The sequence below is a fragment of the Erythrolamprus reginae genome, chromosome 9 (assembly GCF_031021105.1).
Source record: "Erythrolamprus reginae isolate rEryReg1 chromosome 9, rEryReg1.hap1, whole genome shotgun sequence".
NCBI lineage: Eukaryota > Metazoa > Chordata > Lepidosauria > Squamata > Dipsadidae > Erythrolamprus > Erythrolamprus reginae.
The window spans coordinates 13,580,872-13,599,844 of NC_091958.1; the positions used below are offsets into that span (position 1 = coordinate 13,580,872).

An 18,973-nucleotide genomic window follows, 5' to 3' on the forward strand; every position below is an offset into this window, starting at 1 on the left:
GCATCCAAATTCTGACCCTTTTGGCAACTATCTCATATTTATGATGGTTGTAGTGTCCCGGGATTCCACACTCCCCTTTTGCGACCTTCTTACAAGCAAACATCAAATCCACTTAACAACCTGGGTTGCTAATTTAACTACTGCAGTAATTCTCTTAACAACTGCGGGAAGAAAGATTGTAAAACAGGGCAAAATTCGCTTAACGAATGTTTCCCTTATCAGCAGAAATTTGGGGCTCAATTGTGGTCGTATGTCGAGGACTCCCTGTGTAGTTTGTGTTGGGTGTAAATCCAACCAATTGTGACTTAAAACCCACCATAATGAAGCACCTGGGTTGATAAGTTGTGCAACTATTTCGTGTTCCTGCTCAAGAAATCTGAATGCAGGAAAGCTCATGCTACATTAAACGTGTTAAGTCTTTGAGGTATCATAAGACTCTGTTAGTTTTGCTGAATTAACATTAGCAAACTCCCAAAAGGTAAGTGCTGACTTTCATATTTTCTGACTTAATACATCGTTCTGCAGTTGGAACTGGAAAACAATCCTGAATTAACTAGCATCGAAACACCGAAATTGTTTCATATGTAGCCCTTTCTTCTTATACATTCCTAAAATAGCTAAAAAATAGATTTACCTGGATGGATGGATGGATGGATGGATGGATGGATGGATGGATGGATGGATGATTAGATAGATAGATAGATGGATGGATGGATGGATGGATGGATGGATGGATGGATGATAGGATAGGTAGAGGTGGATGAATAAATGGATGGGTGGATGAGTAGATGGATGGATAGATAGATAGATAGATAGATAGATAGATAGATAGATAGATAGATAGATGGGTGGGTGGGTGGGTGGGTGGGTGGGTGGATGATAGGATAGGTAGAGATGGATGGATGGATGAATAAATGGATGAATGGATGGATGGATTTATACAGGTAGTCCTTGACTTAGGTAGGATTTATACAGGTAGTCCTTGACTTAGTTCATTTAGTGACTGTGTATAAAGTTACAACAGCGCTGAAAAAAGTGACATGATCAATTTTTTTTACGCTTATGACCATTGAGACATTTTCATGTCTCAATTGCGATCAGAACTGATATGGAAAGTAAGTGGAACACACACACACCCGATCTACGGACTTATAGATATCGATATTTGAATTGCTTTGCCCCTTCTGTTTACCCCAGTGATGGGGCCAAGCACCCACCACTGCCATGGACAATGTCCTGAAGAGGTCCTTGTTAATTTGGTCATCTAATGAATACAATGCCTGCTCCCCAGGAATTTCATCCTGACGAAAATGCCGTTGCCCATGAACGACATTGCTGTGGCTTACCGGAGTCATCCAGAGAAAATGGAGGAAATTGTGCACCAGGTACAAAGGGGGGAAGAGATGCTAAATGAGAACGGAGGATAATTTAACTCAAGAAGCAGCCTTCGTTCAGTTTGGGAGATTCTTTTTGAATCCTCAGTTTCCACCAAAGGATTTATGTACAATATTAATGAAATTATGCATGTTCCAAGATGGTAGGTATAGGATACTTATTTTGGGGTAAGTGTAGCTGCTTGTTTAGGTCAAAGGGAAAGTGCATGGCACTGGACCAGAATATCTCTGGGACCGCCTTCTGCCGCACAAATCCCAGCGACCAGTTAGGTCCCACAGAGTTGGCCTTCTCCGGGTCCCGTCAACTAAACAATGTTGTTTGGCGAGACCCAGGGGAAGAGCCTTCTCTGTGGTGGCCCCGACCCTTTGGAACCAACTCCCCCCAGATACCAGAGTTGCCCCCACCCTCCTTGCCTTTCGTAAGCTCCTTAAAACCCACCTCTGTCGTCAGGCATGGGGGAATTGAGACTTTCCCTCCCCCTAGGCTTATAAAATTTATGCATATGTTAGTATGTATGATTGGTTTATAAATTGGGATTTTAAATTAACTTAAATATTAGATTTGTTTACATTGTATTACTATTGCTGTGAGCCACCCCGAGTCTGCGGAGGGGGGCGGCATACAAATCTGATTAATAAATAATAAATAAATAAATGTCTACTCCTTCTGAAATAGAAATAACAGAGTTGGAAGGGACCTGGGAGGTCTTCTAGTCCAACCCTCTGCTTTGGCAGGAAACCCTACACCATTTCAGGCAAACAGTTATCCAACATCTTCTTTAAAACTTCCAGTGTTGGAGCATTTAGAACTTCTGGAGGCAAGCTGTTCCACTGATTAATTGTTCTAAGGGTCAGGAAATTCCTCCTTAGTTCCAAGTTGCTTCTCTCCTTGATTAGTTTCCACCCATTGCTTCTTGTTCTACCCATCAAATGCTTTGGATAATAACTTGACTCCCTCTTTTTTGTGGGATATTGGAACACTGCTATCATGTCTCCCCTGGTCCTTCTTTTCATTAAACTAGCCATAGTTCCTGCAACCGTTCTTTGTATATTTTAGCCTCCAGTCCCCTATTCATCTTTGTTGCTCTTCTCTGCACTTTTTCTAGAGTTTCAACATCCTTTTTACATTGCGGCGAGCAAAACTGAACACAGTATTGAAAGTGTGGCCATACCAAGGCCTTATAAAGTGGCATTAACCCTTCACGTGTTCTTGATTCTATATGTGACGTGTCCGTTTGTGTGTCTGCAGATACAGTCTTACCTTGCAAGAAATCAGATTCAAGAGAACCTGCGCCAGGAGGAAGGCCAGCTCCAGCTAGACAGTCAAGACAGCTCGGCTGAACAGGTGGGAATACCTGGGACCCTCCTGCCTTTGTTGCTTTGCAACTGAGCTTGCCCACAAGTTCTAGCAAAGGCAAAAGAGGCTGCTTTAAGGTCAATATGTCAAAATGCACGTCGGTTGGCTGGGAATGTTGAGAGTTGATGTCTATAAGGACAGGTATTCTATTCAGACTAAGACAACAAGTGTTTTTTTTAAAAGTGTGTTTTATGGAATGAATGGTTATGAATTGTTTAAATTATTTTAGGATTTTTAGGGTATTTAATTATATTAATTGAATTATATGTACCACTATTTTATTTATATACATACAGAATATAGTTGTCGGCTATGAATAAATTAACTGCCTTGAAATGGTCCTGGGCTGGGCCTAGAGGCAAAAAGGAGCTGTGACGTTCCTTCAATATACCAGGGTGATCCGACATAAAAAGAAAACATATAGCCCCTCCCTGGTACAGAGCTGGAGTGGTCAGGTCTGGTGGCTCAACTGCTAATTCTCGGCCTTACAAGGCAGAGGCTGCCAGATCGAATCCCAGTAAGGAAGGGTGTGGCTAGCTGATGAGGCCAGAACAAGGCTGAAATGGGACCATCCTAGTCTCCCTTAATTTTAAAATTCCAGCTAAAAACAATTGATATATATATTGTGAGATGCACCAAGTCCTCGGAGAGGGAGGCATACAAATCCAATAAATAAATAAATAAATGAAGAATGGTTGCTGGATTTGGGTTTGGCTAGTTTAGAGAAAAGAAAGAACTAGGAAGTGACGATAGCAATATGGCAGTATTTGAGGGAGTGCTCCAAAGCAGAGAGGGTTAGCTTATTTTCTAATTTTCTATTTTATTTTATTTCATTTCATTTTATATTTTATTTTATTTTTATTTTATTTATTTCATTTCATTTATTTTATTTTATTTTTTATTTTTTTATTTTATTTTATTTTATTTCATTTTATTTTATTTCATTTTATTTTATTTTATTTCATTTTATTTATTTATTTTATTTTATTTTTTTTGGATTTCTATGCCGCCCTTCTCTGTAGATTCAGGGCGGCTTCCAAAAACAGGAATAAAATACAAGATACAACAAAGGGAAACCCAAAAATAAGAGTAGTACTAAAACCCCTGAATTATAAAAACCAGATGTTCGCATTCATTCTAACCACAGTCCTCACATTTCTATCATCGGCTGGAGTGAAATGTTAATACTCAACAGTCCCAGGCCTGCCAGCAAAGGTGAGTTTTTAAGACCTTGCGAAAGGCCAGGAGGGTGGGGGCGGCACAAATCTCTGGAGGGAGTTGATTCCAAATGGCTGGTGCTACCACAGAGAAGGCTCTTCCCCTAGGCCTTGCCAGCCGGCATTGCTTAGCTGAAGGGACCTGGAGAAGGCCACCTTTGTGGTACCTGACCGGCCACTGGGATACGTGAGGCAGAAGATGGGCCCTTAAGTAACCTGGTCCTAAGCCATGAAGAGCTTTATAGATCATAACCAGCACTTTAAATTATGTCTGGAGACCAATTGGCAACCAATGCAGCTCACAGAGTGATGGATGGAAACTAATCAAGGAGAGAAACAACCTAGAAGTAAGGAGTTATCACTCACTAACAGTGAGGACAATCAACCAGTGGAACAACTTGCCTTCAGAAGTTTTGGGTGTTTCATCACTGGAGGTTTTGAAGAAGAAATTGGACAGCCACCTGTTTGAAATGATCTCCTATTCAAGCAGGGGACTGGACTAGAAGACCTCTAAGGTCCCTTCCTGTTCTATTATGAAATTCAGCACCTCTACAAGATGCAGCTTGGAGAAGGTGGATCTAAAAACTATGGGCTGTTCTCAAGAGCTCCATGAAGATTGCCAGCAATAATAATAATAATAATAATAATAATAATAATAATAATAATAATAATAAACAATTTATTAGATTTGTATGCTGCCCCTCTCCGAAGACTCGGGGCGGCTCACAACAACAATACACAATATAGTACAAATCCAATAATTAAAACTAAAGTTAAAAAACCCACTATCATTAAAAACAGTCAACACTACCCAATCATAACCACACATAAATCTTACTAGCCAAAGGGGATATATCAATTACCCTATGCCTGGTGACATAGATAGGTCTTCAGAATCTTGTGGAAGGCGAGGAGGGTGGGGGCAGTTCGAATCTCCGGAGGGAGTTGATTCCAGAGGGCCGAGGCCACCACAGAGAAGGCTCTTCCCCTGGGTCCTGCCAAACGACATTGTTTAGTCGATGGGACCCGGAGAAGGCCAACTCTGGAAGGGATAAGGAATAAAATCGTAGAACAAGTCCACTACTTCACAGTTGCTGTCTTCCAGGACTTAGAACCTGAGGTTATTTTTAAGATCCAAAGCAGATGGGGATCTCAAAGTTCAAGAACATTTCTGATCCCGTGTTTGAAGGCAGTCTCCTCGACGAAATATATCCCCTTATTCCCAGCCTGCAAAGCCTCCACAGTGGCAGGCCTCCAATTCAAACTGGGATGCTGCGGGTACAAATGAAATGTTATAATCTGCAACCAGGGGGAAGGTGCTATTTATATTTCGCCAAATGCTAGACTGTTCTGGGATCGGAAATGTGACGGTGCCTCCTTGGGAAATGTCTCTCCCGTACAGCATTCAAGATGGGAAATAATCAATGTGTCAGAGTGCCAAATAGTTCTGAGTCAGAAGCACAGCATTCCTCAAAGTTCCAATTTATTAGCAGAGCCTTGTTGGCACATCTGGTGAGAAACCCAAATCTAAAGCTACGAGGGTTTTCTCCACCCAGTTTAAAGTTCATTCCCTTGCTCCCACACCCACAGGTTCACCAAATGTCGTTTGGCGGGACCCAGGAGAAGAGCCTTCTCTGTGGCGGCCCTGACCCTCTGGAACCAGCTCCCCCCAGATATCAGAGTTGCCCCCACCCTCCTTGCCTTTCGCAAGCTCCTTAAAACCCACCTCTGCCGTCAGGCATGGGGGAATTGAAACTTCCCTTCCCCCTAGGCTTATAGAATTTATACATGGTATGCTTGTATGTATGAGTGGTTCTTTAAATTGGGGTTTTTTAGATTGTTTTTAATATTAGATTTGTTTACATTGTCTTTTTATATTGTTGTTAGCCGCCCCGAGTCTTCGGAGAGGGGCGGCATACAAATCTAATAAATACAAAATACAAATACAAATGTTGACCAACCATTTTCTGCCAATGTCTCTGCTACTCCCAACAGCTTCCGGCCAGGTACTAAAATAAGGATGACCTTGAGAATCTAGAAGGACTTTCTATATGGCTACTTCTCTACATCCTTCATGCAACAGCCCCTCCCAAGTTCCCACAGCAAGAATACATTGCTAAAAAATAAATAAAGGGAACACTCAAAGAACACATCCTAGATCTAAATGAATGAAATATTATCATTGAACACTTTGTTCTGTACAAAGTTGAATGTGCACTACAGCATGTGAAATCAGTGTTGCTTCCCAAGTGGACAGTTTGATTTCACAGAAGTTTGATTTACTTGGAGTTATATTGTGTTGTTTAAGTGTTCCCTTTATTTTTGTGAGCAGTGTACTTAAAAATGTTTTTTCAGGGATCAGATACCTTTCAGCTTTCCTTTTCCTTTCCAGGGCAAACCTATCCTTGCAACATTGTCTTGCAACATCTAATCAGTAATGGGCTGCTGACCCCACGGGGGGGGGGGCAGTGGGGGTAATAATTTTATGCACTATTTATTGAATACTTAATAGTTATTTTTATTGTCCTTCCTTCTTTAATATCTTAGTATGATCCTTAATTACTCTTAAAATAGGAAATAATTAAATAGTATGTTTTACCCATAAATGCTTTAATCATTTTAATCATTACCTAGAACTGAACATTTATAGCAATTAAAGAAAATTGAGCTACTTGCCTTATCTGTTATTTTATAGGCTCAGTAAAAATCCTTAAAATGTTACTGTGCTCCTCAACCCATAAGGCTGTCTATCATTCGTCCTTTTTGTGGCTATTCAAATAATGTGACGTAATCAACTGGAAAAGAGTCCAAGCACCTATTTGAAAACTTATCTTGGTCAGTAAGCCACTCCCACCCAGTCACGTGACCTTTAAGCGGTCACATGATTATCAAGCCACTCCTACCGGGTCACATGATCATCAAGCCACACCCACAAAATAAGCCACGCCCGCAGCATGACAGTAAAAATTTTGACAGCCTATCACTGCATCTAATGCTCTAGCTTTCATTGTTGGGCAGTGAAAGATGCTTGCCAGACTGTGCAGAAATATATCGGGCTTCTGAGCTGTGTTCAGGACGTGGAAGTTAAGGCTGATCTACTTTGGGCTGAGGAAGCCATCAAGGACGCAACCCTCTTCATGGATGTGAGGTTTTTTCCTTCATTGGGTTCACTCTTTTTCCATTTTGATGGCTTCTCTTGAATTGGATGGGAGAATAGACTAGACTAGTTGAAAGGGACTTTTGGAGATCTTATACTCCAGGAGTCTCCAATCTTGACAACTTTAAGACTTGCGGACGTCCATGCTCAGAATTCATTCAGACTTCAATGCGTTTAAAAAAAAAAAAAGATTAAATTAATTTTTAACAAATTTATATTACACACAATATAAAACAGTGCATAGTGAAATGTGCCCACCACACACACACACACACATTCCTCACCACCAAATTGGGGGTGTTTCTTGTATAGTCCACTTGACCCAAGAGCAATATATATATTTACATATTATAGAGTGATTCCAATTTATTTCTTGTAGCTTGGTCTCGGATTCTGCTCGTCATATATCGTCTTACCTTGTCCCACCGTCCCATCAGTTGTCCCAACTCAGTTTCATTTTCCGAATTTATCCTTTTATCCATAATTTCAAATTGAATGTGGTCCACCATGTACCTATACCAATTTTGCATTGTCCATTTTGTCACATCCTTCCAACCAAAGACTATTACTGCCTGAGCGCTTTCTATTGCTGCTTTTTTTATTTCTCTAAATTCTCCCATCGCATTGCTTTTAACTAGTCCTGCCATTTCCTTAGTGATTGCCCATTGTATATTTAGCATTCTATTGATATCCTCTTTCACTTTTTGCCAAAATTCCTGCACTATCGGGCATTCCCAAAACATATGCATAAACTCTCCTTATCTTGACACCCATGCCAACAATTCCCCCTGACATTCTGCTGAAAGTGTGTGAGTTGAACGGGAGTAAATTACCACTTATGTAATATTTTCCTTCTCATTTCCCTGATTCTTGTATTTTTAATTTTCCTTATATTTTCTACTATATTTTCCATCTCTTGTACCTCTACTTGTATCTCATTTTGCCACCATTTAGTCAATCCTTCAATCGTGTCCCCATCTGACTGCACTAGCAATTTATATATATTGGTTGCTTGCGCCTTTATACCTTCACTTTTTTCTCTTATCAGACTTCAATGCTCAGAACTTTAAGACTTGTAGACTTTAACTCCCAGAATTCTCTGGGAGTTGAAGTCCACAAGTCTTAAAATTGCCGAAGTTGGAGACCCCTATTCTTGTCCAACTCCCTGCTCAGGCAAGAAACTCTATATCATTTCAAACAAATAATTGTCCAATCTCTTCTTAAAAGCTTCAGTTGTTGGAGCATTCACAACTTCTGGAGGCAAGCTCTTCCACCGATTATATCAAGTATTGTCCGATAGCCTGATTTTTTCATCACACTAAATAAAAGTGGCTTTCAGAGTTAATTTCAGAAGGAGTTGGTTATGTGAATCCAGTCATTGTGACCTGTAGTTTAGGATTAGTGGTTTACTTGATGTTGAGCATCTGAACAATTGCATTTAGACAACAGTGAGGAAGCTAAACTGCACTTAGAGTTTTGGGGGAACGTACTCTCAGTTTCATTGTAGAGGTCATGCTAGGTGCCCCTGTACTATAACCATAAGGATGTCACTCCTGACACATAAATGACATATCGATTAAGTAATTCCTATCATTTGTGCAACAATGTCATAACACACCTAATCTCACTTTCTCATCCCACTCATGGATGGCAGTGTATAACAGAAGGTCATGCTGGAATCTTTGGATATCATGAATAACTTTCTTTGAGATAGGCCTTAAAATGTTGGTTTTATCTGATGCCTGATACAGTTCTACAGAGGAATCATTGAGTCTGTCATCTGCACCTCTATAACTGTCTGGTTTTGTTCTGCAACCCAACAAGATTGTCACAGATCTCAAAGGAGAATTAGAACTGCAGAAAAAACTATTGCTACCAACCTGCCTTCCATTGAGGACCTGTATACTGCACCTGTGAAAATATTTACTGACCCCTCCTATCCTGGACATCAACTGTTTCAATTCCTACCTTCAAAAAGTTGCTATAGAGCACTGCACACCAGAACAACTAGAAACCAGAACAGTTTTCCCCCAAACGCCATCACTCTGCTAAACAAATAATTCCCTCACCACTGTCAAACTATTTACTCAGTCTGCACTTCTATTCTACTAGTTTTTCTCATCATTCCTATCACTCATTTCCTCCCATGTTGACTATATGACTGTCACTTGTTGCTTATATCCTAAGATTTTTATTAATATTGCTTCTTCAATGCTTATTTGAGCCCTATGACAATCATTAAGTGTTGTACCGCATTATTCTTGACAAATGTATATTTTATTTTATGTACGCTGAGAGCATCTGCACCAAGAGCATCTGCACCTTGTGTGTCCAATCACACGGCCAATAAAAATTCTATTCTATTCTATTCTATTCTATGAATTCATATTCATATCTCCTCCCACTTATGACTCTATGACTGTAACCTTTTGCTTGTATCGTTAAGATTTTTATTAATATTGTTTCCTGATTGCTTATTTGACCACTATCACAATTATTAAGTGTTGTTCACATGATTCTTGACAAATGTATATTTTCTTTTATATACACTGAGAGCATACGCACCAAAGACAAATTCCTTGTCTGGCCAATAAAGAACTAATCTGATTGCAGTGTTTTATTTTAAAAAGGAGGAAGAATATTAGGTCCAATAAATATGTTCCTCCAAATTTATTAATGAACAACAACTCCTAGAATTCCTATCCATCCGCCTACTGGCTGTGGTAGGAGTTGTAGATCTGACCTGGCGAGTGGAAAGTTCTTTACTTTGCTGTCCTCCTTCAGATGTTGTTGAAGTCCATCTCCCTTCATTGTTGATCACAATTCTGAAAACTATGTCCCCATCTCTTTTCCAACAGATTTTGCCCATTTTGTATGAAGCGGGAAGGGCTTCTTACCAGGACTGCAAACTTCAGCAGAAACTGGAAAAACTAATTGAGGAAGTTTCTCAGACCTACAGCAAGGAGATTCAGGTAAAGCTGGGCTTTGGCGTGGCCTTGAGCTGTTGATTGGAAACAGCTTTTTCTCCTTGACCTTTTGTGAAACTCCTGTAGCCGCAGAGTGCCTACCATATTTTTCAGAGTATAAGATGCACTTTTTTACCCACCCAAGGGGTGTGTGTGTAAATTACGTCTCGTGGCATTGAAGCAGATTACTTACAGGATCTTCTTCTGCCGCATGAATCCCAGCGACCGGTTAGGTCCCATCAAGTTGGTCTTCTCTGGGTCCCGTCTGCCAGACAATGTTGTCCGGTGGGGCCCAGGGGAAGAGCCTTCTCTGTGGCGGCCCCATCCCTCTGGAGTCAGCTCCCTCCGGAGATTCACACCGCCCCCACGTTTGTTTGTTTATTTGTTCGTTCATTCAATTTTTATGCTGCCCTTCTTCTGAGACTCAGGGCAGCTTACAACAAGTAATATACATGCATGATAGAAATCTATAGAAATCTATATAAAATTAAACTAAAAATCCCCATAGTTAAAAAACCAACCAAACAGACATCATGCATCAGACATTTATTCATTGGGCGGGGCAAGGTATTAAAATTTCAATGGACCCAGGCCTGCTGGCAAAGATGGGTCTTGAAAACTTTAAGAAAGCCTGGGAGAATGGGGGCAGTACAGATCTCTGGAGAGAACCTGTTCCATAGGGTCGGGGCTGCCACAGAGAAGGCTCTTCCCCTAGGCCCCGCCAGATGACATTACCTGGCTGACGGGATCTGGATCTGGAGAAGACCGACTCTGTGGGACCTGACCGGCCGCTGAGATGAATAAGGCCGAAGACGGTCCCGTTAAGTAATCTGGTCCCATGCCATGTAGGGCTTTATAGGTCATAACCAACACAAGCACAGAAATAGATAGCAAACATTGTATATCATCTGAACTGTTTGCTGTTTGGCAAATTGCTGGGAGGCAGATGCCTTTTTTCCTTGTTTTCATCTCCCAAAGCGTCTTATACTAGGAAAAATACGGTATGTTGAACTAGATGGAGAGACTTTCTGATTTAGAGGAAGTAACTTCCTTTCTATGTTCTTCATCTAACATTTGTACTGCGAAAGCTAGCATTTGGCATAGGCCTGGATCTCAGTGTCCTGGTAACCTCACTTTAATTGCTTTTTAAAAACGAACGTATCTACTCCATATGATAGAACAATATGTCCAAGAACACGTCGCCTAGCTTTTGCCATGCTGGTGCCACCTGGCTATGTGGAAATGGAAATACCAAAACTCTCCAGCCGGTTCATTTGGAAAGTTTCAGGGGAAGAAATATTATTTTGGCCACATCTTTGCGAATTTACAAACCTGCCCCTCTCTCTATATGAGAAGCTGAAGATAAATGAAAATATTTGTAGCTCAGAGTTGAATATAGAGTCCTTGGTGCTCACTTAGCTTGGTTGTTTTCATGCATACCTTTCATTACACAAGCTAAGTAACTTATTTGTTTGTTTGTTTGTTTGTTTTGTCAAGTACGTATTGGTGGTATACAAAGATATAATAATACTTATGTACACGATACTAGTAAAAGAGAAACATTAGGACAAGGGACGGAAGGCACTCTGGTGCACTTATGCACACCCCTTACTGACCTCCTAGGAATTTTATCTTTTAGGCATAGCTAAACAGAAATATAAAAAAGATATTTTCTTTCTGGTTGTACATATCTTAACAGCGGCCAGGATAGTGTATGCACAAAATTGGAAAGGGGAAGATATGCCCCCAAAAAAGGATGTAATTTAAAAAAATTGGACTGTGCAGAGATGGATATGATGACAAGAAGGCTGAATGATCAAGAAGAATCTGACTTTTATTCTATTTGGAACAAAGCTTATATATGGATAGATAAGAATAAAGCTCAATATAAAGTTATGAAAACTGTATGAATATAATCCAAAGTTACTGATATTTTTAGCTGTTGATATTGTTTGTTGGGTTTTTTTTTCTTTTTCCATCAATTTAATTTTAAGTGTATTAGAATGTGTAAACAAAATTCTTCTTTTCAATTAGAATATTATTTTGACTTAAAGATTTAAGATTTTATCCTTTATTCTGTATTAAAAATTGACTTCTAGAAAAGAGGGGTATTTGTAACCCCTACTATGTGTTTAAATGTTTGTAAGTTTGTATATCTTTTTATTGATAATTAATAAAGTTTATATTAAAAAAAGGAATTGGGAGAGGTCAACAGTGGATAATCTAAGGGTAAAGTTTTGGGGGTTAGGTGATGATACTACAGAGTCTGGTAGTGAGTTCCACGCATCAACTACTTGGTTACTAAAGTCGTATTTTCTGCAGCCGGGTTTTGAGCCGCCCCGAGTCTTCGGAGAGGGGCGGCATACAAATCTAATTAATAATAATAATAATAATAATAATAATAATAATAATAATAATAATAATAATAAAGCGGTTTACTTTAAGTTTGTACCTGTCGTGTGCTCGTGTGTTGTTGTGGTTGAAGCTGAAGTAGTAGCTGATAGGAAGGACGCCTTCTAATTATCATTGTGGCAAAATATTACTAATGAGGATTGGCTTCCAACGATGACCAGGGGATGCCATGAAGAATGCTGGAAGCTACCAGCGAGGAAAGAATGAATCAATTTACCCCAATTCCTGGAAGTGATACTCACTGAGTTATCCTTACAGGCGGTTGTGCAATCCCAGTTGGATGCTACGCAGAATCTGCACCCCCAAATCTTGCAGAAAACAGATTTCTTGAAGCAATTATTCTGCAATGCGTCAGAGACAACCTTCCTGGACCAGTTGCTGACCGAGGTGTATGACAAGGTCATGTAAGTAGCGGGCTTAATCCGCCCCCTTCAAGCCTTAGCAGAAGGGCGGAATGTAGCTGCATGTGTACTTTATATGCGTATTCATACACACACTCCTGTGAGTGTTTTCTCCTTTGGATTTTGGAATGCCTGGTGGGCCAATGTGATTGGGTTGAAGGAGCAAGAGGTCCTTACCTCTCTTTCCACCGCACAATATGCTATAGAGCAGTGTTTCCCAATTTTGGCAACTTGAAGATATTTGGACTTCAACTCCCAGAATTCCCCAGCCAGCGAATGCTGGCTGGGGAATTCTGGGAGTTGAAGTCCAGATATCTTCAAGTTGCCAAGGTTGGGAATCACTGCTATAGAGCACTGCACAATAGAAATACTAGACACAAGAACAGTTTTCTCCCCGAACGCCATCACTCTGCTAAGCAAATAATTCCCTCAACACTGTCAAAATATTTACCTTCCATTGAGGACCTGGATATTGCAAAAAGAGGGACGTGAAAATATTTACTGACCTCTCGCATCCTGGACATAAATTGTTTCACCTCCTACCTCAAAACAAAGCTATAGAGCACTGCACAGCAGAACAACTAGGCACAAGAACAGTTTTTTCCCAAACACCATCACTCTGCTAAACAAATAATTCCCTCAACACTGTCAAACTATTTACTAAGTCTGCACTACTATTAATCTTCTCATCGTTCCTATCACCCATCTCTGCCCACACATGACTGTGTGACTGTAACGTTTGCTTGTATCCTTACAATTTATATTGACTTATTCCTAATAGCGTTGGGTTGCTTATTTGTACCCTGACTATCATTAAGTGTTGTACATTATAATTCTTGATAGATTTATTTTTTCTTTTATGTACACTGAGAAGCATATGCATCAAGACAAATTCCTTTGTGGGTCCAATCACACTTGGCCAATAAATAATTCTATTCTATTCTATTCTATTCTACTCTACTCTACTCTACTCTACTCCATTGCATTCCCATTCCATCCCATTCCTTCCCAATCCAATCCAATCCATTTTTCAACTATATAGGTACTTAATTACTTACTTACTTACTTACTTACTTACTTACTTACTTACTTACTTACTTACTTACTTACTTACTTATTTATTTTATCCAATACATAATACACATTGAAGAGAAAGATATGTAATAATATAAGTAAAGAAAAGAATAGAAGAAATGATATAAAAGTATAGGTGAACATATTTGAAAGGAAGAAAAGATAAATGAGATAAGGAGAGACAATTGGACAGGGGACGGAAGGCACACTGGTGCACTTATGCACGCCCCTTACTGACCTCTAAGGAACCTGGAGAGGTCAATCGTGGAGAGTCTAAGGGAAAAATGTTTGGGGTTAGGGGTTGACACTACTGAGTCAGGTAATGAGTTCCACGCTTTAACAACTCGGTTGCTGAAGTCATATTTTTTACAGTCAAGTTTGGAGCGATTAATATTAAGTTTGAATCTGCTGCGTGCTCTTGTGTTGTTGCGATTGAAGCTGAAGTAGTCATTGACAGGTAGAACGTTGCAGCATATGATCTTGTGGGCAATACTTAGATCGTGTTTTAGGCGACGTAGTTCTAAGCTTTCTAGACGTAGGAGTCTTGAGCAATCCTCTTTCTTGGCCTACTCAACTTCCACATTTCATTCTTCCTGGCCCACCAATCTTCTTGTGCTTGATAGGAAGATCCAACTATCAATTACGGAAGCCATGACCGATATTATCACCGAGAAGACTTTGGAAGAGTTAACCACCATTCAAGACAGGCTGGTGAGTAGGGTTGGCCAACTTGCAGAGACCTTAATGGCTCCATAAGAGTTTTGTGTACCGGTAGTCCTTGCTGTACGACCACAAATGAGCCCAAAATTTCTGTTGCTCAGTGAGACGGTCGTTAAGTGAGTTTTGCCTCATTTTGTGACCTGTCCTGCCACCGCTGTCAAGTCAGCCACTACAATTGTTAAGTTGGTAACACAGTTGTTAAATGAATTGGGCTTCCCCATTGACTTTCTGTGATCACATGACCCTGGGACACTGCAAAACATCAGTTGCCAAGCATCCAAATTTTGATCACGCGACAATAGGGATGGTGCAATGGTCATAAGTTTTTTAAATGGTCAGAAGTCATTTTTTTCAATGCCCTCCTAACTTCAAATGGTCACTAAGCCAAACTGTGGCAAGTCGTGCTACTATTTCCTTCCACTCTTCCACCCTGTCAGTAGGTTTGATCCCCATACTAAACTAGGAAGAACCCTATTTTACTCTGAGCAAACTATTTTGCACTGGTTGCCAATTAGTTTCCGGTCACAATTCAAAGTGTTGGTTATTATTATTATTATTATTATTATTATTATTATTATTATTATTATTATTTATTGGATTTGTATGCCGCCCCTCTCCACAGACTCGGGGCGGCTAACAACAATGATAAAAAACAACATGTAACAATCCAATTTAATAAAACAACTAAAAACCCTTATTATAAAAACCAAACATACACACAAACATACCATACATAACTTGTAATGGCCTAGGGGAAGGAATATCCTAACTCCCCCATGCCTGGTGACAAAGGTGGGTCTTGAGTAATTTGCGAAAGACGAGGGTGGGGGCCGTTCTAATCTCTGGGGGGAGTTAATTCCAGAGGGCCGGGGCCGCCACAGAGAAGGCTCTTCCCCTGGGGCCCGCCAAACGACATTATTTGGTCGACGGGACCCGGAGAAGGCCAACTCTGTGGGACCTTATCGGCCGCTGGGATTTGTGCGGTAGAAGGCGGTAATGACCTATAAAGCCCTACATGGCATCGGACCAGAATACCTACAGGACCGCCTTCTGCCGCATGAATCCCAGTGGCCGATTAGGTCCCACAGAGTCGGCCTTCTCCGGGTCCTGTCGACTAAACAATGTCGTCTGGCAGTACCCAGGGGAAGAGCCTTCTCTGTGGAGGCACCAGCCCTTTGGAATCAACTCCCCGGGGAGATTCGAACTGCCCCCACCCTCCTCGCCTTCCACAAGACTCTGAAAACCCATCTATGTCACCAGACATGGGGTAATTGACATATCCCTTTGGCTAGTAAGACTTATGTATGGTTATGATTGAGTAGTATTTTTGATTTATAGGGGTTTTTAGACATAGTTTTAATTATTGGATTTGTTGTACATTGTTTATTGTTGCTGTGAGCCGCCCCGAGTCTTCGGAGAGGGGCGGCATACAAATCTAATAAATTATTATTAAGTATTATTATTTGTAAGATCGTGTTGTATTTCTTTTGTCTGCTATAACCTGAAGTTTCCACCCAAAGTGATCGAGGCAGTTGACAAAATTTAGAGTCTTCAGGCAATGTTATGCCAAGAAGAAGTAATTTATGCACTCTTAAATTCAGTTCCTGCGAAAGAAAAGTCTGTTTTGTAACTCATTCTTGGGATGAATCATTTCTTTTGATAACATGTTTTATCTTGTTTTGCCACCATCGGCCTAGGTTGTGAATTAGTTATTAGGTTTGGTTTGGTTTCTAACGGATTTGTCAGTTGTTCCCAATCTGGAAAAAGGCCGATGGGATGTTTTCCATTGAGTTATAGTCAGAATTTCTTCTGAATTAAAAGAAAAGAAAAGAGAGTAGAAGCGGGCACTTTTCTATGAATAAGAAGAAATGTTTGGCACAGCACCAAACAGAAACAGACAAAGCAACAGCGACGTCAGCCAGTCCAAAGTAAAATGATGTGCCGTGTCATTGAAAAACAACAAATATAAAATCTGACTTGATGAAGTATTCTATCTGCTGCCTTGAACAATGGCTCGCTTCATCCCCAGCTGAACTCTTCCAAGTAAATCAGCAACCGATAAGGTCCCACAGAGTTGGCCTTCTCCGGGTCCCATTGACTAAGCAATGTCGTCTGGCGTGCCCCAGGGGAAGAGCCTTCTCTGTGGCGGCCCCGGCCTTCTGGAATCAGCTCCCACCGGAGATTAGAACGGCCCCCACCCTCCTTGCCTTTCACAAGTTACTTAAGACCCACCTTTGTCGCCAGGCATGGGGTAACTGAGATACCCTGAGCACATATAGGATACCTGCGAGACCGCCTTCTGCCGCACGAATCCCAGCCACCGGTTAGGTCCCACAGAGTTGGTCTTCTCCGGGTCATGTTGACTAAACAATGCCGTCTGGCGGGATCCAGGGGAAGAGCCTTCTCTGTGGCGGCTCCAACCCTCTGGAATCAGCTCCCTCCAGAGATTAGGACTGCCCCCACCCTCCCTGCGTTTCGTAAACTCCTCAAAACCCACCTCTGTTGTCAAGTGTGGGGGAACTGAGACATCTCCCCCTGCCTATGTAGTATTTGTGTATGATAGGATTGTATGTATATATTGGGGCTCCTTGTTTTCAGACTTTTAAATGTATTATCGTTATTTTTAGAGTTTAATTATTAGATTTGTCATCATGTACTGTTTTTATCACTGTTGTGAGCCGCCCCGAGTCTCCGGAGAGGGGCGGCATACAAGTCTAATCAATCATAATCATAATAAATCATATAGTTTTATGAATGGTATGATTGTATTGAATGGTTCTTAATAATGGGTTTTTTAAATGTTTTGTTTCTTTTTAAATATTGGATTTGTATATTGTTGATTGTTGTGAATCGCTCCGAGTCTCCGGAGAGGGGCGGCATACAAATCTAATAAATTATTATTATTCTTGCTGAAATATGATTTCCATCAGCCGTGGACAGCGTGGTCAATATTTGGGGTGCTGGGAACTCGAACAAAGTAACTGTTAGAACACCCGAGCGAGTGGCAGCATCAAGTTGACCTTGATTGATCTTCAAATGTCAACATGACAGCCTCTTATCTTTACTGGGATGGGGGACTCCTTGGAGATGCAAGAGCTATTGGCTGAAAAGCCAAAACAAACCCTAAAGCAATGATTCTCAACCTGGGGGTCGGGACCCCCTTTTTGCTTCCGCATGTACAGAAGATTAGATTAGATTAGATTTATTGGATTTATATGCCACCCCTCTCCGCAAACTCGGGGCGGCTCACAACAATAATAAAAAACAGTACATAATAACAAATCCAATGCCCACCAAACTAATTACAATTTAAAATTAATAAATTCATAAAACAATCCCAATATATATAAAAAACAGGCACACAGTCAATCAATCAAATGGCAAAACAACATGGGCAAGGGGGAGATGTTTTAGTTCCCCCATGCCTGAAGGCAGAGGTGGGTCTTAAGGAGTTTACAAAAGGCAGGGAGGGTGTGGGCAAGCCTAATCTCAGGGGGGAGCTGGTTCCAGACGGTCGGGGCCCCCACAGAGAAGGCTCTTCCCCTGGGTCCCGCCAGACGGCATTGTTTAGTCGACGGGACCCGAAAAAGGCCGACTCTGTGGGACCTAACCGGTCGCTGGGATCCCCCCCCCCCAGAAATCTCTCTAATGTGCATCCTTGAATGACATTTGGCTTTTGCGCATGTGCAGCAGCCAAATGCTGTGCTGGGCACATGCATGAACCAGGCACAAGCGCAACCCTTCAATCCCAGTGTATTCTGGTAGCGCTGGAAATGGTGGCCCGCCACTGCTCCACCTCCACGTTTTCCGTTGCGCTGGGGTAATAATACAGCTTGCTCCTTATATCACTGAACATTGCTTACGGGCCGAGAGTGAGGCTGACCAGTTTGAGGTTCTCAGTGTGAGGTTTCGTAGTGTGTGGATATTTCCAGTGCGATATTGTTGGTGAGTAGTGTGAATATTTGGCTGCATTGTTGTATAAATGATGGCTCAACTACAGCAGTGATGGGCTCCTACGGGTACGATCAGGTACGCAGAACCGGAAGAGAAATTTTGAATTATTATTTTTTTCCCCCTTCTGGGCTCTGGGTATGTTTTTCCTATCGTAGTAAATGAGGTTGAATGTGTATAATTTTAGAAGAGTTGTGTTGTGCATGTGTGTGTCTGTACATACACATACAGGTTATATAGTAATGTATATTTTTGTGTGCCTGTGTGTAATACATATGTACACATGTGGCATATATACGTAGAATTAAAGAGTATATTTTGGAT

General features: G+C 41.0%; 1 protein-coding gene across 1 annotated transcript in view; it reads left to right on the forward strand.

Moving 5' to 3' along the window:
* Positions 1 to 18,973, forward strand: part of CARMIL2 (capping protein regulator and myosin 1 linker 2) — a 111,995-nt gene that overhangs the window by 59,613 nt on the left and 33,409 nt on the right. The window contains 5 exon segments of the mRNA XM_070760343.1: positions 1,292 to 1,385; positions 2,644 to 2,739; positions 9,984 to 10,097; positions 12,762 to 12,907; positions 14,602 to 14,689. Coding sequence (XP_070616444.1) covers positions 1,292 to 1,385; positions 2,644 to 2,739; positions 9,984 to 10,097; positions 12,762 to 12,907; positions 14,602 to 14,689 — 538 coding nt within the window.